Source organism: Pristiophorus japonicus, chromosome 20, assembly GCF_044704955.1.
Source record: "Pristiophorus japonicus isolate sPriJap1 chromosome 20, sPriJap1.hap1, whole genome shotgun sequence".
Taxonomy (NCBI): domain Eukaryota; kingdom Metazoa; phylum Chordata; class Chondrichthyes; family Pristiophoridae; genus Pristiophorus; species Pristiophorus japonicus.
The window spans coordinates 31,612,131-31,634,300 of record NC_091996.1 but is presented as its reverse complement, the minus strand read 5'-3'; the positions used below and the strand labels follow the sequence as shown (position 1 = coordinate 31,634,300).

The 22,170-nt window shown below is 42.1% G+C and overlaps 1 protein-coding gene across 8 annotated transcripts in view; it reads right to left on the bottom strand.

Annotated features, from left to right (window-relative positions):
• dennd1a (DENN/MADD domain containing 1A) overlaps positions 1–22,170 on the bottom strand; it is a 604,632-nt gene that overhangs the window by 96,765 nt on the left and 485,697 nt on the right. For all 8 annotated transcript variants that reach the window (XM_070862693.1, XM_070862695.1, XM_070862694.1 and 5 more), the window contains exon 14: positions 8,256–8,357. In XM_070862693.1, the coding sequence (XP_070718794.1) occupies positions 8,256–8,357 (102 nt within the window). The remainder of the gene's footprint in view (positions 1–8,255; positions 8,358–22,170) is intronic.

Sequence of the window (22,170 nt, the reverse complement as noted above, 5' to 3'; positions counted from 1 at the left end):
ATGCTAATACATTTCCTCTGACTCCGCGTACCTTTATCTTCTGCACTAACCTTTTGTGTGGCACCTTATCGAATGCCTTTTGGAAATCTAAATACACCACATCCATCGGTACACCTCTATCCACCATGCTCGTTATATCCTCAAAGAATTCTAGTAAGTTAGTTAAACATGATTTCCCTTTCATGAATCCATGCTGCGTCTGCTTGATTGCACTATTCCTATCCAGATGTCCCGCTATTTCTTCCTTAATGATAGTTTCAAGCATTTTCCCCACTACAGATGTTAAACTAACCAGCCTATAGTTACCTGCGTTTTGCCTGCCCCCTTTTTTAAACAGAGGCGTTACATTAGCTGCTCTCCAATCCGCTGGTACCTCCCCAGAGTCCAGAGAATTTTGGTAGATTATAATAAATGCATCTGCTATAACTTCCGCCATCTCTTTTAATACCCTGGGATGCATTTCATCAGGACCAGGGGACTTGTCTACCTTCAGTCCCATTAGTCTGTCCAGCACTACCTCCCTAGTGATAGTGATCATCTCAAGGTCCTCCCTTCCCACATTCCTATGACCAGTAATTTTTGGCATGGTTTTTGTGTCTTCTACTGTGAAGATGGAAGCAAAATAATTGTTTAAGGTCTCAGCCATTTCCACATTTCCCATTATTAAATCCCCCTTTTCATCTTCTAAGGGACCTACATTTACTTTAGTCACTCTTTTCCGTTTTATATATCTGTAAAAGCTTTTACTATCTGTTTTTATGTTTTGCGCAAGTTTACCTTCGTAATCTATCTTCCCTTTCTTTATTGCTTTTTTAGTCATTCTTTGCTGTTGCTTAAAATTTTCCCAATCCTCTAGTTTCCCACTAACCTTGGCCACCTTATACGCATTGGTCTTTGATTTGATACTTTCCTTTATTTCCTTGGTTATCCACGGCTGGTTATCTCTTCTCTTGCCGCCCTTCTTTTTCACTGGAATATATTTTTGTTGCGCATTATGAAAGAGCTCCTTAAAAGTCCTCCACTGTTCCTCAATTGTGCCACCGTTTAGTCCTTGTTTCCAGTCTACTTTAGCCAACTCTGCCCTCATCCCACTGTAGTCCCCTTTGTTTAAGCATAGTACGCTCATTTCTGACACAACTTCCTCATCCTCAATCTGTATTACAAATTCAACCATACTGTGATCACTCATTCCGAGAGGATCTTTTACGAGGAGATCGTTTATTTTTCCTGTCTCGTTACACAGGACCAGATCCAAAATGGTTTGCTCCCTTGTAGGCTCTGTTACATACTGTTCTATGAAACAATCCCGTATGCATTCTATGAATTCCTCCTCCAGGCTACCCCATGCGATTTGATTTGACCAATCGATATATAGGTTAAAATCCCCCAGAACTACTGCCGTTCCTTTTTCACATGCCTCCATTATTCCCTTGATTATTGCCCACCCCACCATGAAGTTATTATTTGGGGGCCTATAAACTACGCCGACCAATGACTTTTTCCCCTTACTATCTCTAATCTCCACCCACAATGATTCAACATTTTGTTCATTGGAGCCAATATCATCCCTCACAACTGCCCTGATATCATCCTTTATTAACAGAGCTACCCCACCTCCTTTCCCTTCTTGCCTATCTTTCTGAATCGTCAGATACCCCTGTATGTTTAATTCCCAGTCTTGGCCACCTTGCAACCATGTTTCTGTAATGGCCACCAAATCATACCCATTTGTAATGATTTGTGCCGTCAACTCATTTACTTTATTTCTAATGCTGCGTGCATTTAGGTAGAGTGTTTTCATCCTAGTTTTTAAACCATGATTTTTAGTTTTTACCCCTCCTGCAGCCCTTTTATATTCAGTGGCCTAGTCCACTGAGGCTTGTGAACATTGGCCCATATTTTTAGACCATGATGGTGGAGTACCCAGCTAGAAATTCGAGTTCAAGCATTTCTTGTGTTAGAAAGTTGGCTAGAATTTTTATAATCTGAATACATCCTAAATGACTAGATTAATAATGCTCAATAATGAATTAAAAATAATGGAGTTATGCTCATTTGTGTAGTCCTCTTAAGAACGTAATAGGAGCAGGAGTAGGCCATAGGGCCCTTCGAGCCTGCTCCGCCATTCAATAAGATCATGGCTGATCTGATCATGGACTCAGGTCCACTTCTCTGCCCGCTCCCCATAACCCCTTATCCCCTTATCGTTTAAGAAACTGTCTATTTCTGTCTTAAATTTATTCAATGTCCCAGCTTCCACAGCTCTCTGAGGCGGCGAATTCCACAGATTTACAACCCTCTGAGAGAAAAGAGTGACTAAAGTAAATGTTGGTCCCTTAGAAGATGAAAAGGGGGATTTAATAATGGGAAATGTGGAAATGGCTGAGACCTTAAACAATTATTTTGCTTCCGTCTTCACAGTGGAAGACACAAAAACTATGCCAAAATTTGCAGGCCACAGGAATGTGGGAAGGGAGGACCTTGAGACAATCACTATCACTAGGGGGGGGGGTAGTGCTGGACAGGCTAATGGGACTGAAGGTAGACAAGTCCCCTGGTCCTGATGAAATGCATCCCAGGGTATTAAAAGAGATGGCGGAAGTTATAGCAGATGCATTCGTTATAATCTACCAAAATTCTCTGGACTCTGGGGAGGTACCAGCGGATTGGAAAGCAGCTAATGTAACGCCTCTGTTTAAAAAAGGGGGCAGGCAAAACGCAGGTAACTATAGGCCGGTTAGTTTAACATCTGTAGTGGGAAAAATGCTTGAAACTATCATTAAGGAAGAAATAACGGGACATCTAGATAGGAATAGTGCAATCAAGCAGACGCAGCATGGATTCATGAAAGGGAAATCATGTTTAACTAACTTACTGGAATTCTTTGAGGATATAACGAGCATGGTGGATAGAGGTGTACCGATGGATGTGGTGTATTTAGATTTCCAAAAGGTATTCGATAAGGTGCCACACAAAAGGTTACTGCAGAAGATAAAGGTACGCGGAGTCAGAGGAAATGTATTAGCGTGGCTAGAGAATTGGCTGACGAACAGAAAGCAGAGAGTCGGGATAAATGGGTCCTTTTCCGGTTGGAAATCAGTGGTTCGTGGTGTGCCACAGGGATCAGTGCTGGGACCACAACTGTTTACAATATACATAGATGACCTAAAAGAGGGGACAGAGTGTAGTGCAACAAAATTTGCAGATGAAACTAAGATTAGTGGGAAAGCGGGTTGTGTAGAGGACTCAGAGAGACTGCAAGGAGATTTGGATAGGTTAAGCGAATGGGCTAAGGTTTGGCAGATGGAATACAATGTCGGAAAGTGTGAGGTCATCCACCTTGGGAAAAAAAAACAGTAAAAGGGAATATTATTTGAATGGGGAGAAATTACAACATGCTGTGATGCAGAGGGACCTGGGGGTCCTTGTGCATGAATCCCAAAAGGTTAGTTTGCAGGTGCAGCAGGTAATCAGGAAGGCAAATGGAATGTTGGCCTTCATTGCGAGAGGGATGGAGTACAAAAGCAGGGAGGTGTTGCTGCAACTGTATAAGGTATTGGTAAGGCCGCACCTGGAGTACTGCGTGCAGTTTTGGTCACCTTACTTAAGGAAGGATATACTAGCTTTGGAAGGGGTACAGAGACGATTCACTAGGCTGATTCCAGAAATGAGGGGGTTACCTTATGATGATAGATTGAGTAGACTGGGTCTTTACTCGTTGGAGTTCAGAAGGATGAGGGGTGATCTTATAGAAACATTTAAAATCATGAAAGGGATAGATAAGAAAGAGGCAGAGAGGTTGTTTCCACTGGTAGGGGAGACTAGAACTAGGGGGCACAGCCTCAAAATACGGAGGAGCCAATTTAAAACCGAGTTGAGAAAGAATTTCTTCTCCCAGAGGGTTGTGAATCTGTGGAATTCTCTGCCCAAGGAAGCAGTTGAGGCTAGCTCATTGAATGTTTTCAAGTCACACATAGATAGATTTTTAACCAATAAGGGAATTAAGGGTTACGGGGAGAGGGCGGGTAAGTGGAGCTGAGTCCACGACCAGATCAGCCATGATCTTATTGAATGGCGGAGCAGGCTCGAGGGGCTAGATGGCCTACTCCTGTTCCTAATTCTTATGTTCTATCAGGAAGGATAGAATAAAAGGAAAAGGAGGTGGGGTAGCATTGCTGGTTAAAGAGGAGATTAATGCAATAGTTAGGAAAGACATTAGCTTGGATGATGTGGAATCTATATGGGTAGAGCTGCAGAACACCAAAGGGCAAAAAACGTTAGTAGGAGTTGTGTACAGACCTCCAAACAGTAATAGGGATGTTGGGGAGGGCATCAAACAGGAAATTAGGGGTGCATGCAATAAAGGTGTAGCAGTTATAATGGGTGACTTTAATATGCACATAGATTGGGCTAGCCAAACTGGAAGCAATACGGTGGAGGAGGATTTCCTGGAGTGCATAAGGGATGGTTTTCTAGACCAATATGTTGAGGAACCAACTAGGGGGGAGGCCATCTTAGACTGGGTGTTGTGTAATGAGAGAGGATTAATTAGCAATCTCATTGTGCGAGGCCCCTTGGGGAAGAGTGACCATAATATGGTGGAATTCTGCATTAGGATGGAGAATGAAACAGTAATTTCAGAGACCATGGTCCAGAACTTAAAGAAGGGTAACTTTGAAGGTATGAGGCGTGAATTGGCTAGGATAGATTGGCGAATGATACTTAGGGGGTTGACTGTGGATGGGCAATGGCAGACATTTAGAGACCGCATGGATGAAGTACAACAATTGTACATTCCTGTCTGGCGTAAAAATAAAAAGGGGAAGGTGGCTCAACCGTGGCTATCTAGGGAAATCAGGGATAGTATTAAAGCCAAGGAAGTGGCATACAAATTGGCCAGAAATAGCAGCGAACCTGGGGACTGGGAGAAATTTAGAACTCAGCAGAGGAGGACAAAGGGTTTGATTAGGACAGGGAAAATGGAGTACGAGAAGAAGCTTGCAGGGAACATTAAGGCGGATTGCAAAAGTTTCTATAGGTATGTAAAGAGAAAAAGGTTGGTGAAGACAAACGTAGGTCCACTGCAGTCAGAATCAGGGGAAGTCATAACGGGGAACAAAGAAATGGCGGACCAATTGAACAAGTACTTTGGTTCGGTATTCACTAAGGAGGATACAAACAACCTTCCGGATATAAAAGGGGTCAGAGGGTCTAGTAAGGAGGGGGAACTGAGGGAAATCTTTATTAGTCGGGAAATTGTTTTGGGGAAATTGATGGGATTGAAGGCCGATAAATCCCCAGGGCCTGATGGATTGCATCCTAGAGTACTTAAGGAGGTGGCCTTGGAAATAGCGGATGCATTGACAGTCATTTTCCAACATTCCATTGACTCTGGATCAGTTCCTATGGAGTGGAGGGTAGCCAATGTAACCCCACTTTTTAAAAAAGGAGGGAGAGAGAAAACAGGGAATTATAGACCGGTCAGCCTGACCTCAGTAGTGGGTAAAATGATGGAATCAATTATTAAGGATGTCATAGCAGTGCATCTGGAAAATGGTGACATGATAGGTCCAAGTCAGCATGGATTTGTGAAAGGGAAATCATGCTTGACAAATCTTCTGGAATTTTTTGAGGATGTTTCCAGTAAAGTGGACAAAGGAGAACCAGTTGATGTGGTATATTTGGACTTTCAGAAGGCTTTCGACAAGGTCCCACACAAGAGATTAATGTGCAAAGTTAAAGCACATGGGATTGGGGGTAGTGTGCTGATGTGGATTGAGAACTGGTTGTCAGACAGGAAGCAAAGAGTAGGAGTAAACGGGTACTTTTCAGAATGGCAGGCAGTGACTAGTGGAGTGCCGCAAGGTTCTGTGCTGGGGCCCCAGCTGTTTACATTGTACATTAATGATTTAGACGAGGGGATTAAATGCAGTATCTCCAAATTTGCAGATGATACTAAGTTGGGTGGCAGTGTGAGCTGCGAGGAGGATGCTATTAGGCTGCAGAGTGACTTGGATAGGTTAGGTGAGTGGGCAAATGCATGGCAGATGAAGTATAATGTGGATAAATGTGAGGTTATCCACTTTGGTGGTAAAAACAGAGAGACAGACTATTATCTGAATGGTGACAGATTAGGAAAAGGGAAGGTGCAACGAGACCTGGGTGTCATGGTACATCAGTCATTGAAGGTTGGCATGCAGGTACAGCAGGCGGTTAAGAAAGCAAATGGCATGTTGGCCTTCATAGCGAGGGGATTTGAATACAGGGGCAGGGAGGTGTTGCTACAGTTGTACAGGGCCTTGGTGAGGCCACACCTGGAGTATTGTGTACAGTTTTGGTCTCCTAACTTGAGGAAGGACATTCTTGCTATTGAGGGAGTGCAGCGAAGGTTCACCAGACTGATTCCCGGGATGGCGGGACTGACCTATCAAGAAAGATTGGATCAACTGGGCTTGTATTCACTGGAGTTCAGAAGAATGAGAGGGGATCTCATAGAAACGTTTAAAATTCTGACGGGTTTAGACAGGTTAGATGCAGAAAGAATGTTCCCAATGTTGGGGAAGTCCAGAACCAGGGGTCACAGTCTGAGGATAAGGGGTAAGCCATTTAGGACCGAGATGAGGAGAAACTTCTTCACCCAGAGAGTGGTGAACCTGTGGAATTCTCTACCACAGAAAGTAGTTGAGGCCAATTCACTAAATATATTCAAAAGGGAGTTAGATGAAGTCCTTACTACTCGGGGGATCAAGGGTTATGGCGAGAAAGCAGGAAGGGGGTACTGAAGTTTCATGTTCAGCCATGAACTCATTGAATGGCGGTGCAGGCTAGAAGGGCTGAATGGCCTACTCCTGCACCTATTTTCTATGTTTCTATGTTTCTAAGAAATTCCTCCTCATCTGTTTTAAATGGGCGGCCCCTTATTCTAAGATCATGCCCTCTAGTTCTCGTCTCCCCTATCAGTGGAAACATCCTCTCTGCATCCACCTCGTCAAGCCCCCTCATAATCTTATATGTTTTGATAAGGTCACCTCTCATTCTTCTGAATTCCAATGAGTAGAGGCCCAACCTACTCAACCTTTCCTTATCCCCGGAGGCAACCTAGTGAACCTTCTCTGAACAGTCTCGAAAGCAAGTATGTCCTTTCGTAAATATGGAAACCAAAACTGTACGCAGTATTCCAGGTGTGGCCTCACCAATACCTTATATAGCTGTAGCAAGGCTTCCCTGCTTTTATACTCCATCCCCTTTGCAATAAAGGCCAAGATACCTTTGGCCTTCCTGATCACTTGCTGTACCTGTATACTATCCTTTTGTGTTTCATGCACAAGTACCCCCCAGGTCCCGCTGTACTGCAGCACTTTGCAATCTTTCTCCATTTAAATAATAACTTGCGCTTTGATTTTTTTTATGCCAAAGTGCATGACCTCACACTTTCCAACATTATTCTCCATCTGCCAAATTTTTGCCCTCTCACTTAGCCTGTCTATGTCCTTTTGCAGATTTTTTGTGTCCTCCTCACACATTGCTTTTCCACCCATCTTCCTTTTTCATCCCTCAGTAAAATGGGACTATACTGAGCTAGCAATCAAATTCATTTCCTAAGCCGTCAAAATGAGCCTGTGCACAACGTAATTCCACTAGAAGTAGTAGCTTCCAAGGAAAGTGTTAAACTCTTGGTCCATAATGATGACAGCCAATCCACCGCAGCACCAGGGGCTCACCTAATTTCATCGCTGAAGCAAAACTATAGGAAGCTGATCTCATTAAAAAATCATCACCTCCAATATGAGTACATTAAAGCAGAAGCCTGTTTTTCGGCAAGAAATCTGGAAAATCACTATGCAGCTTGTGAAACCACCAACACTGTGCAGCTGTTCATAAGCAGAGGCAATTGTTGCAAATAACTTTCCAGCTCATGTATATATATATATATATGTATAGAACTCAGCTTTCAAACAAATCCCACTCTCTAAGTAACGTGAGGCTTACTTAAAATCTATGACTGAATATTTAATTAAGGAAAGACATATTCTAATCTATTTTCTGCAATTTTATCATTCCTCACCTCGTTTTGGTTGCTTTTAAGCTAATGTTAACTGTTGGAATTTTATATGGAGAATGACTTAATTTTAGTCAATCTCAGTGAAAAATGACCCCACCGTGGCTCAACTGGCTTTCGAGTTTTCAATACAATGGAAAATAGTGAGGGCCACCTATGTTGCAAACCATCCCGAAAGCTAACATTAATCTCTTACCTGTTTGAAGAGCTGCAGTTGAATGGCATTCTGCAGGAACTGCCTCATAGCACTGGAACGGTGTGAAACAAAAACATCTTCACTGAACGTTATGGGTTCCTCCTGGAAACAATGACAAGATTATAATGTAGAGTGCTGGAGTTCACTGGGCCATTAAACAGAAACTGGGCGACAGATACACCACAGAGCTTTAATCATACAACTCGAGGATGGCCGAGAGAAACTCTGGATGTTCCTTATAATTAATTTTTGGATATGTATTCTTGGAATTCAAAATCAGGGCTGCACAGAAAATGAACCACATTTTCAAATGTTGCTATTTATATCAAGTTCTCATGAATTTTATCCTGTCCACAGTCTTCAAATAGATAAAGTCATACCTTCCGAGGTTCAACTAGAGAATTGGGAGTTAATTTCTGCAATGTCCTCCACAATACCCGAGGTCAAACCCTCAGGCTTACCTGTACCACTGGAGTATACAGTCTAATGATGGAATGATTCATTTTAGGAGACAGATAAAAGCCAGGTACAAGATAATCAATTAAATACCTAATACATTCCTGAGCCTTTGAAGCACATTTTGAAGATATTCCTTTCTGAATGGGATGAATGGGTATTCTATTATCCATTTTGCAGTTGGTTATACCAACATATGGATATGAAACAATATTAACAGCATTCATAAGAACATGAGAAATAGGAGCAAGAGTAGGCCATACGGCCCCTCGAGCCTGCTCCGCCATTCAATAAGATCATGGCTGATCTGATCATGGACTCAGCTCCACTTCCCTGCCCGCTCCCCATAATCCCTTATCGTTTAAAAAACTGTCTATTTCAGTCTTAAATTTATTTAATGTCCCAGCTTCCACAGCTCTCTCAGGTAGCGAATTCCACAGATTTACAACCCTCAGAGAAGAAATTTCTCCTCATCTCAGTTCAAAATGGGCATCCTCCTTATTCTAAGATTGTGCCTTCGAGTTCTAGTCCCCCCCCATCAGTGGAAACATCCTCTCTGCATTCACCTGGTCAAACCCCCTCATAATCTTATACGTTTCGATAAGATCACCTCTCATTCTTCTGAATTCCAATGAGTAGATTTCCTACTATTATTTTAAATAGTTACTACTTCTGTAGCACCTTATGAAGCATGCAGTATCCTATGCCTCCTCTCCCTCCGATCAACTTCATTGACGTTTTGCCCCATATTTGGAGGGCTGTGGTGCCCATTACATACAGTGGGTGACTGATTTTCTCTACCTTCTCTTGAAAATGTCTACATTAGAGGTAGTTTTGCTAAGGGACAGGGACATGTACCTTCATCTAGATGTAATGGGTAGGGTAGGGTCAATCTCCTAAATTTCCCAAGACGTTGAGATTACCTATACCGCTTTCAGAATTTTGAGGCTGGATTGCAATTCTGATTCAATAAGAGAAATTTTGGCCTGAACATTGCGGTCGGAGGTTTCCTGCGGGCGGACGCCTCCGACTGATCTATTTTTTAACGAAAATACCTGGTGGTTCCAGAGGAATGTAGACTGGCGCTCAGAGGCTTAGTTGCGCAGTCCAGCATATGGGCCCATGTCTTCCAGGAGCTATGTGTATCCAGGTATCACATGGGCTTGGACCACCAATCACAATATAGTATTCTCCTTCATAGTAATGGGATCTCCGAGCTCCCGTTACTATGAGTATACCTCATTATTAAATAAATCACAAACATAAATTGAAAAAACACTTCACTTTTAAAAAATTAATAGGTATTGCATTAAATGTTTGAGAAAAATGTATTTTATTGACATTTTTAAAAACGTGTTACAAATAAACAAACATTCATAGACAGCGTTTTTAATATAAAAGTAAGTAATAACATTTAATTTTGCAGGACTGGCAGGACTGACATATGAGGAGAGACTGGATCAACAGGGCCTGTATTCACTGAAGTTTAGAAGAATGAGAGGGGATCTCATAGAAACAGAAAAAATTCTGACGGGACTGGACAGGTTAGATGCAGGAAGAATGTTCCCGATGTTGGGGAAGTCCAGAACCAGGGGTCACAGTCTAAGGATAAGGGGTAAACCATTTAGGACCGAGATGAGGAGAAACTTCTTCATTCAGAGAGTTGTTAACCTGTGGAATTGTTGAGGCAAGTTCGTTGGATATATTCAAGAGGGAGTTGGGTATGGCTCTTACAGCTAAAGAGATCAAAGGGTATGGAGCGAATGCAGGAAAGGGCTACTGAGTTGATGATCAGCCATGATCTTATTGAATGGTGGTGCAGGCTCGAAGGACCGAATGGCCTACTCCTGCACCTATTTTCTATGTTTCTATGTTTTAAAACTCTTATGCTGGTAAAAATAGGTTATTCGCTTGCTTTTACCAGGTGTAAAAGTTTGAAGGACATTTGCTGGGCAAGAGTTGGGCAAATAGCCCAAATCTCCGCCCGCGAATGTCCTTCTCCTGGGGATGCGTGCGATCTGTCAAGGACATTTTGACAGAACATAAAAGCCGGTTCTTGGCACATGCACATTGTGCACTGAGAACCGGCACTTGCGAGGTCTCTTCAGGCACGAGCACACATCATATGCACCCGGCCAGGCCGCAATTTTTGGGTCGCAACATTCAAAAGTTGAGGGATGATGTTTAGTCAGTTACTTTCCGAATTTCCCGTGCTGAAAATTTTGAATGTAATGCAAAAACAGATTTAGGTGAACCAGGTCTTTCTTTTGAATGCAAGAAATGCTGCCAAGTTGCAATAAATGTGAATAAATTAGTCTAAATATATGCCATTCTCCTTACCCTACCCTTACCATTTCCCAACCTGTAAGAATGCTGAGCTTCAAGTAATCCCTGCGGTGAGGATGGTACTGTTCAATTTATATATTTCATGACATATCTAGAATCTAGCTCGAAAATGAAATCATATTACCAAGTCGACTTTTCTGAATAAAATAGGAATCTTCGTTGAAAGTGCTCCTTCAACTGAATCTTCAATTTGCAGATGTAGTGGATGAAGTGATATCCATTACCATGGAATTTATCAAATTAGGCCACATTTGGCATGATATTTTGTACTATTTTTAGAACTCATTTTTGCAAGGAATGATAAGTGAGGACTTCTAGAAAATACCAAATGGTGTTTACAGAGCAACTTCTAGGATATAACACTGGTGAGTAATACACAAACCAACACAATTCCTGCAGGAGTGTATGTCTGTGCATTCGAACAGGGTTCAAGCAGCATCAGCGGGGGAGTGTTCACACCGGAGGAGTGTTCACATCCTCTTATCAAGAGAACAGAGGTAAAATTAAGGAAATGACAATCATACTTCTGTCATTAGTTCTCAGGACTCAACTATGCCATCACATCCTGTTAATTTAAAAAAACAGAATGTCAAGAACTAGGGACATTCAATAAGTCAGAAGTGACTTTGAGCTAAGTAGAAAATATACCACATACTATTTTTTGCTGAGTTTAATATTGTAAACACTGCAAAATGTAATCTCATCATTTACATACACTGTCATTGGGTTGACAAACATCTTCTCGTGTAACATTATCAACCAGAAATGTCTAATCATTATGAAAGTTAGCATCTTCACAACAATCCTTTAGAATTCATAAATTACAAAGCAGTTCACCTCTGATATGATCAGTTTCCTTTTATAGTTAACATTTTTGACCTTGCAGTCTGTTAACTTCAACACATTAGCAAAAATCAGTGTTCTGATTGAGGTGTGACTGATTTTAATCTTGTTGCATCTTTTATTGCCTGCTTTATTTTTTCCCCAAAGTTAACTATCGCGCTGAAACTTTAAGCAATTAATCTACAATCAGTGAATACCACCACCATTTTCAGCGAATTCATAAATTATTATTTTATTAAATGTGCATTGGCAACTGTGAACATTCTCGGTGATAATTTCAGCTGAAATGTCATTGTGCACAGAGAAAGCCCTGTGGTATAGCATTGAGTTAATGAATACCGGTCATTTCTCCCTCACCTACATGGCCATTTTATGAGTACCACAAGGTTCCAATTGTTGCCCATTCCTTTTCTTCATTCACACATTGCCCGCTGGTGACATTATCTGTAGCCACTGGATCAGCTCCCACATGTCTGCCTTTAACACCCAGCTCTGTCTGTCTGTAACTATGCTTAATCTCATGACCAATTTGCGGTCAGATTGATCGTCAGACATGATGTTATGGATGAGCCAGAACTTTCTCCAACTTAACATTAGCAAAATCAAAGCTATTTTGTTCAGCACCTACCAAAACCTCTGGATGCTTACCCCATGGCCACAGGCCCATCTAGGCTGATCGCTCAGGTGGTACAACCTTGGTGCCCTGTTTGAGCTCCAGCTGAGCTTTAAACCCTTTATCCTTTCCAAAACCAAGATGACTTACTTCCACTTCTCGAGTGATTCCACCTCAACCCACGACTCCTGAAATCCTTATCCATGCTTTTGTTACTTAACTTCTCCAACATTTTCCTCAATAGCCTCCTGGGCATCACCCTACATAAATTCCAATTCATTTTAAACTGCATCCTGTTCTGGCCTCCTATTACCTCCTTCCTCACCAACCTTCACTGGCTTCCTGTCCTCCAACACACTGAATTTGTCTACAACCATCCATGGCCTCACCCATCCTACTGCAATTTCATCCAGTTCTATGGTCCAGCCTGTGTCTTTCAGCCTTCCGACAAGTCCTGCCTCTAGATTACCTCCTCCATATGCGCCATTATTATTGGCAGGTCCTTAGCTGACTGGGGCCTACTCTCTGAAACTTCCTACCTAAAGCAGCGAGCACTAACTTGATGGTACAAATGGCCTTCTGTGATTCACCTCCCAAATCTCTGAATATTACTACAGTCTAAACCACAATCTCTAATATTGCATGTGTGAGGCAAAGGTATCTTATTGAAAACAATTAAAACCCAAGTTATATGGTGTACATTTAAAGCAAGAGCCAACAATATTTTTAAGCATTTGCGTGCAGACAGCAGTGCAAATTTTCTGATAATTGCGAAGAAAACGACATATAATTAGACCACATGTGCACTGGAGCATCTGGCTCTGCAAGCAGCAGTTTACAAGTCTTGACGAGTTGTCGTGGCGACTGTCACATGACTAGCTCAAAGCTGAAACTCTAGGGCACAAATCCAAATGCACCACTAACTTACTCTGACAGTGAGCAGATGGGCAGCTTTTCACAAGGCCAGAAACTGCCAACTCTGCTACCCTCAAGGCCTACCTGTATTTTGTGATAATTTCTGTCTCGCGCATTAAGATTTATTAGTTTTAATGCCACACAGTAGTTTTTCTTTTTGAACAGTGCCTATGAACGAACTTTCTGAGGGAGCATTGCACAGTCTACATGATTTGCAAAATTCAAATGATTCTTAAAAACAAAAGTTAGAAGGCAATATGGTCAATATATCTAAAAACATTATATGAGAATGTAGTCGGCTATCTTATAATGTAAAATATTTGACCTGGATAAGACGAACCTATTGACCTAGACTGTAATATCCTCTGACATGTATGGTGCTGTTCAAATTTTATCAATAGAAGGCAAGAACATTCAATTTTCACAGACTGGTATCTTAATTCTGCAACAATATCAATAACTGCAAGAACACTGGAAAGTTTATAAACAACGCAGCAAGTCTGAAAACCCTGGAGTAGTTTTTGTTTCCTCCCAGTTGCCTATGCTCATCATAAAGTGGCTGAGGAAACAACCTCTTCTATAAACTGCTTCCTTCTACATTCACAAGGGGTGCTGCACTGTGAGCTGAAGCCAAATAATAACAATTGTGCAACGCTCAACTGTCGCGCTACAGTGGTGTTACTTCCTCTCAGTTCATTTTTCAAGGTTTATTATAAATCATTGTAGTGTTCCTGACCAACTGGGACTAAGTATTCCAATGAGAGATGTTTTAAATTCCTGGGCCAGAACCAAGTTACCAAAATGTATGTATGGAAAAGGGGGCAAGGATACATAGCCACGGTGCTGACAGGGAAGGTTTTAGGGAGGGGGAGTGAAGGGACTGAATACTTCGTTTACAAGAAAAAAATATAAGTTGGTGATGCTAGATTTGTTCTTGCTCAACTCCTGTGAAGTGCCTTGGGACGTTTTACTACGTTAAAGGCGCTATATAAATACAAGTTGTTGTTGTTAAAGTGGGTGAGATAAAGTTTTTCTCAGCTTTGAAAATCCAGTCATGAGTCCAGCAAACTTATTTAAAGTCAAGAGTTTCAGCTCTGAGATGAGCTCTTCAATTACAATTGGAAGCTTATTTCAGTTATAAATACCGCAACAATAGGTATTAACGTGAAACTGTAATAATTAGATTGTTAAGTGCATGTTACCATTTCTTAATTATTCAAGTGACTTTAAAATAAAGTTACCCGATGATGATTAGAAACAGATTTGACTAACCCCAGTTATCACGAAATGTATAGATGTGTTCTTTTGAACTGCAGTATGTTTTCTGATTCAACCTATAACTGTAAAATGCGCTGTTAAATATCTCATTAATACAGGTATGCACAATTAAATAGTTCGAGTGCATGGCCTTATCAGTATGCGCAAAACATTAAAGAAATATTTAAACTATGACAGATGTCAATAAAACTGACTGTTTTTACAGCCATGTTTAAAATTCCCTGCAGCACTTTTGTACTGTATCAAAATGGGCATACTGCATTTAATTTGCATTTGTTCTATTTATCACCAGAAGTGCTTTTTCATAATGTTGTCCAATTTTGTGCACTTGTGTCCCAAAGACACTTACTCCTGCTGGGGTGATGCTTCCACTGGTGGCCGTTGCCCTCCCCACCCTGAGTACCTCATTCAAGTGGCCATTCTTCAATGCTTCGTGAGATGTACAAGTGTTGGCAGGCTACTACTCTGTGGTGGGGCATCACAGCATGAGCCCAATCCCGGCCTCACCCTCTGTCTGCACACACGCACCTTCCAGCAGAGGTCACTGGACAACAGCCATGTGCAGGAATCTGAGCCAACTGTTCCACTTTTTACCCAGGAACGCTGAGGCCAAATGTAGAAACATAGAAAATAGGTGCAGGAGCAGGCCATTCGGCCCTTCGAGCCTGCACCACCATTCAAATATGATCATGGCTGATCATGCACTTCAGTACCACTTTCCTGCTTTCTCTCCATACCCTTTGATCCCTTTAGCTGTAAGGGCCACATCTAACTCCCTTTTGAATATATCTAACGAACTGGCCTCAACAACTTTCTGTGGTAGAGAATTCCACAGGTTCACCACTCTCTGGGTGAAGAAGTTTCTCCTCATCTCGGTCCTAAATGGCATACCCCTTATCCTTAGACTGTGATGCCTGGTTCTGGACTTCCTCAACATCAGGAACATTCTTCCTGCATCTAACCTGTTCAGTCTCATCAGATTTGTATATGTTTCTATGAGATCCCCTCTCATTCTTCTAAATTCCAGTGAATACAAGCCTAGCACCCTTATTACCAGTTTGCTGAGGTTGCTTAAGTCAGCACAAACTGAATCGGAGCTGTTCTGAATGGCACAGTTAACTAAGCCATCGGGGGAAGCTGCCCGCTATTATTTCTCATTGATGATTAAATTCTTCAATGAAAGCATTAAAACGCCCAAGCTCTGAAGAATACTCTGGCCTCTTGTATACCTCATGGTGTACACCACCCAAAAAATGAGTGGAAATTAAATCAAGCTGTCTAATGACTCCACAGTGTGTGTGTGTGTATTTTTAATATACATTATTAATATATACAAAAACATTACAGGAAAGTGGTAACTCAGAGTGATTCCCTGGGAGCAGACTCATCTGAGGGATCGATCAGGTGACGATTACAAACAGCTTCCGCTTCACTCTTGCGGTTTATCTCAACCCCTCCATGAGATTACTGCTTGGTAATCACTCCTGGATATCCAGTATTCGCTACAATTTTTTTTAAAGCTGTCTGAAAAGGAACATGAAACAGAGCCATGCTGCGAATTGCCAGCTTGGTGGTTAAAGGGTTAAGGTGAGCAAATAATCACAACACAATCAATAAAAACAGAACTCTAGATTTAAAACGATAATGCTGGTACTGCCAATGATGAACAGTGCTCACTTCCCCCATCCAGCGCAACGCTCAAACAAAGCAAGTCACTGGGCTTGCAGGTGTCGGCATTAATTAAAGGGTAAGGCAGATCTACCTGGGCAAGGTATATATTTTTTCCTCCTGTCCCATAGATGAAACCACTCTATGGAGAGTGGGAAAGCTCATTAATGAGGCTAATTAGGTGCAAAGGGTTAGAGTCTGGCATCAGCTGCAGCTTATCACAGCTAATGACTAAACTGTGTAATCTCTACCGTATAACAACAGCTGACCTGACTCCTGTGTGACTGACGTCGCGGAGGGTGACTCAGACACCTGAGCACCTGACCACAAAGTCATTTGAACAACACAAAAAACCTCTTAACCCTCTCAGTGCTGACAGCATCAAGTAGCTCATTATATGATCATTTATAAATGACAAAAATGTGTTCTTTAACTAAGATTGTTGGATGAGACACTTCGTACTGATTATTAACACAATGAGTTGAAGCAAAAGTTTGACATCACTGACGTGGGTGCTTTATATTTCTGGATGGTGCTCGTAGAGTGCAGTTTATTAAAAATATTTCATTTTGTTTTACACAAAGCCAGAGACATAATTTTGTAAAGTATAAAGTGTCAATCCAGATCCGAATAGAAAGCAAACAGATGATGCAGTTAATGCAGGTTTATCCTCAGCACAAGTAATCACACCCATTTAAATTCTGCAGATGTAATTCTGCGTTTAAAATAACTGAGAGGGTAAAGGGTGGAGAGAGGCGAGAATATGATTTGACATCAGAGTAGACATTCAGATTTAGTGCAGCAGTCATATTCACACATTTTCTGGCTGGTATAATGTTTCAGCCACCCTAAGGATATAGCACCAGACGCTCACAGCTGGTGCAAGTTCCGCTATATGCCAGGAAATGGCACATCTCTCTCACACACACCGACTCCAAGTTAACAGCTTCAGTGGTAGATCATCTCAGATATTTCTTACACTGCTACTGGCCATGTTAACTTTTGTACAATCTCTAACTTCAACAAATTTTACAAATGAGAATCATTTTGAAAAGAAATAAAAATACAACTCAAGAGAACTGTTTAAAGGTAGTCTATGCAAGGCTGGTCGTAAAATGAACAAAGTAACTGTGGAGACAGAAGCTGAATCACAAATTAAAACGGGACATCAGATTTTTCCAGAAATACAAAAAAAACTTGAGGTTTATTTGTAAAATAGAAGAAAATCCCAGAAACATTTCTATTGTTATTGCTTGGCTTTGATTAAAAAAAATCAATTGCTGTAATAAACTTTGATTGCACCTTGATCATGCATCAAAAAGCCATTCAACATTTTACTATTCACTTAAGACAGTGGTTTATTTGTGGTTATTTATTTTACACGTTTCTTTCAGATTTTTCCACTTGTCTAACGATCTAGGTGATGCACTTTCCCAGACCTGTTAATGTCACACTGTAGTTGGCCATTAGAAGATTCATGCCTCAGAGGGTTGGGGAGGGGCTCGGGACCAGCACTCGCTGCACTTGTACTCCCTCCCCATCAGATGAAGTAGTCTCTTATTACAAAGCGTGATCACATGCAGATAATATCAGAGAATTGGTGAACCACACCAACATAATGGAATCGAATGTCATGAGAAGGTGAAATCTGAACTTGAGCCCCCTGAACAGGTGTCTTGTTTCTAATGCAAGCATTACTGGGTGGCCCACAAGCTCCTGTAATGTTACTGACATGCTTCTGTCTATCTCCTGACTATGGAGGCAAAGCAGCAGTTTAACAGGAAATTAACTGTAGAACTTTGATCATTTTTTTTTAAACCACTGTTGTAATCTGATTTTAACCCTCTGATTAACAGGTATAAAACTTCAATGGATCACTAAACGTACCGACTAACTCGAAATCTGCAGAGGCCTGAATCTAGCAATGAACTCCCATTCCCCCCCATTTTCAGTCATGGTGAATGAGGGTCTATCTCTTAGAAACATAGAAAATAGGTGCAGGAGTAGGCCATTCGTTGTTGTCAATGCCATTTGGTTATCAAACATAGGCATGAGTTCTGGTAAACAGTTGCCCACCTGACATCACAGAGATGCAGCCACTTTAATCCCAACACTTGTACATTAAATATCCCAGTGCTCATTCAACTTATACAAGGGGATATTTTTGAGCTCCTCACAGCATCGACCAGGAAAAGAGCCAGAAGACTTGGAGCAGGGCTCTGGAATGGAATGAGCTGCTTTAACAACAGCTCATTTTTAATAACATGAGCGCTTTACTGGACACTGAGATTTATGAATATATTTGAGTCAATTAAGTGTGACATACACTTTGCAGGTGCAAAACTTTCAAGTGTGACGTTTTCAAATGTGAAACATTGAGGTGTGATGAATGCGTGCTGGTCACAAAACTTTTAAATAGGATTTTAAAAACAGGCTAAACAAGAACATGGATACATTATTGAAGTAAAAATACTTGATAAATATAAACTAAGATAGTGAAAGTGCAATAAACACCTTAAAGTACAGGTTGTACCTCTCCAGTCCGGGACTCTTTAATCCAGAAACATCCCTGGTCCGGCATCAGTCCCACGCTGTTCGCTGAGGTAAGTGGGCCGGGGCAAGGAAAGGGAAGGGCAAGCAGCTGAGGTGCCGAAGCTGGGCCTGTCCCCCAGGCTGTTTCTCTCTTCCCCCACTGCCACCCGCTGCCTTGGTTCAGCGGGAAACTCGGGGCCCGGGGCTCTCTTTCCACGCCCCGCTGCTTCTCTCCCCGCCCCGCTGCTTTCCTCCCCGTCGCTCAGCTTCTCTCCCCGCTCCGCACCTCCGCTTCTCTCCCCGCTCCGCACCTCCGCTTCTCTCCCCGCCGCTTCTCTTGACTTCTGGATGACTAAATGCTGCGCAGTAGGCTTCTGCACAGCGCATGCGCAGTACACATCCGGGTCGTTGTCAGCAGCGTTGTCACCAGTTGACCTCCCGTGGTTCGGGAAATTCTCTGGTCCAGCACCGGTCAGGTCCCAAGGGTGCCGAACTGGCGAGGTACAACCTGTACTTCAAAGCCAGTTCCAGCTGCACGAATGCAGCTGCACACCTTTTCCGGGGTGAGTTTTTGGAGATATTTGTCCCACCAGTGAGCCAGTTGTAGATTAGTTATTGAAAGTATTTGTGCTGTAATTCCGAACATATGGTCAGCAATTATAGTGCAGTGCAGCAAGTACTTCTAAATCATGAAACAGGATTCCTAGCTCAGTGCTGGAAACGTACTCTTGCAACAATTCTGAAATTTACTAATGCTTAGCTCCACCACCCCCCAAAAAATCTACTCGACCACAACGGCCCCTCCCCCACCCCCGCCCCAATTCTCAGACCTCATGATCTCTCTCCCTGAACATCCCTGATCCTTGCACACCACCATTCCACAACCCCTCCAATAGTTCTAGGTGCAAGCAGTCAGCTTCCAGTATTCCCATATTCATGCACCTTCTTCCACAATGCTGCTCAAGCTCAGCAATCGGTCTATTGCTTCCAAATCCCATCATCCTCCTCCCATTTCTCCCAGGCCCCCAACATATTACTGCAGTGCTCCCAGGCCCTGAAACTCCCCTCCCAATATTTCCATCCCTAAGGCACCTCTTCCAGTACTCCCATACTCAACAATGCTCTTACATCCCAGGACTTCCCTATCCCCATTTCCAACCTCCCAACACATCTCTGCCAAGACATGAATCGTCCCTTTCAACATTCTGAGCCCCAAGAACCCCCTTCTTCAACACTCTGTTCCTTCCACTACCACATGAGCCCCTTCCGCTGCTTCCTAACTCCTAGACCGCCCTCCCACTCTGCCAAACTCCATGATTTTACATTCCACCCACCCCTCACCAGTACGGATACATGCCTCATACCTGCCTATAACCTAGAAGATCTTCCCTGCCACCGTCCTACATATCTTGTACTTTAAAAAGGCAAGATAGAAAATTGAGTAAACAGGTAAATAATAATAATTAAAGCCACTGGTTTCTATTAAAAATGGACATAATTGCATAAGTTGTAACCGAAATTGCCACTAATATCCCTATAATAATTTGGAATAAAAACTCATGTTCATTTATTCATTCACCATATATCAATGGTTCTGATCATTTTATATGATACTTAGCAAAATCGGTGTATACTCTGATTCACCTTAAGCAATGCCAGGGAGATCTTCTAGTAGAATTAAACCAGTTAAAACTTCAGATGACAGGAGCATATCCATCAATAATTTTGTACCTTTTGCAAATTGATCTTAAGACAGAAACTTTGAGTTTATGCATGAAGAAATACTTAGAAAATAGCTGCCGAAGGTAGAATGTATTATTATTTGTAGAAATATATTTTAAAAAATGTATGCTATTTAAAAGTATAGAACATTCATATTAGTGAGAATAGGTGGACGTTTTGAGGCTCTTCATGCATCACCCGAAAATCTGTGATTTACATATAGATTAAAGCACAGTAAGATAAGAAAAGACTATCTTCTGTTATGACAATGAAAGTAAATCAAAGACATAGATTCAACATCAGTCACAACAAGTATCAATCAATCTCCAAATAGTCTCCTGAATATAAAATCTGCAATATTAATTATCCAGAAATAAATGAGCGTGACCAGCACATTAATTAGAAGCTGGCTGCTGGAACAATATGAAATGCCATGGTGTGGTGTAACTGGTTTAGGTTCATACTTCTCCATTTGGTGAGTTAATGGTGCCGGCTGGACTGGCATGGAGGATGCTGAGCAGAGGGAAAAGAGTTTCTTCAGGGGAAGCTTGGGTGAGTTGGCCAATGTGACCTATTGGCAATGCTGGCAGGACACTGAGTTTCATGCCAGCCTGATCGGCGGGCTTAGAACCGGGCCGCTGCCAAGGACCCAGATGAACAGTCCCCACCACAAAGCAAGTGCTCTGGGAAGGGAATCCCGGCCGGGGGAGGGGGTGAAGCCAAGGTCAGGGGAGGGCAAGGAAAAGCATTCCATCTTCCCCTGGCCCACTAGGAAACTTGTAAAAAAAAAAAAAAAAAAATTAAAATTCATCTTATTGGGCTTCATCTGGCCCTGGCTGCTGTTCCCAGAAGATTTGGCCTGGCGAGGAAGCCACCCCCTGCTCAGGCCTCAGTTCAAAATAGCAGATCGAGTCCCAATGATGTCATCAGAGCCCGCTCTGCACATTTAAAGAGGACCCCACCGGTTTAGGGCAGGTATCCTTGCCGTTTGCAATTTAAAGCTGCCATCATTATACTTCGCACACAGATTAAATATTCTGTCTGACAGCTATTGCGTATTGGTCTCTGTCACATATAGTTATATCAGAACAAAAGGTTTTTACAGCTATGTTAAAGAAAGACTTGGAATCAATGTTCCCGCTAATTTTTTTTTTTTTTAAGTGTGCGCCCCATTCAAATTTCCATGCAAGCACGAATTTTCCATTTAAAAGCCGCTGAGTGGCCTGCGCGGGACCTCCAGACCACTACACGGCCATGCAGCTTAACGGGAACATTGCTTGCAATTAATATAACGCCTTTCACGACCTCAGAATGCCCAAAGCACTTTACAGCCAATTAAGTACTTTATTGAAGTGTATGTACTGTTGTAATGTAGGAAACGCGGCAGCCAATTTGCACACAAGCAGCTCCCACAAACACCAATGTGATAATGACCAGATAATCTGTTTTTGATTCAGGGATAAATATTGGCTAGGATACCGAACTCCCGTGCTCTCCTTCAAAATAGTGCCACGGGATCTTTTATGTCCATCTGAGATAGCA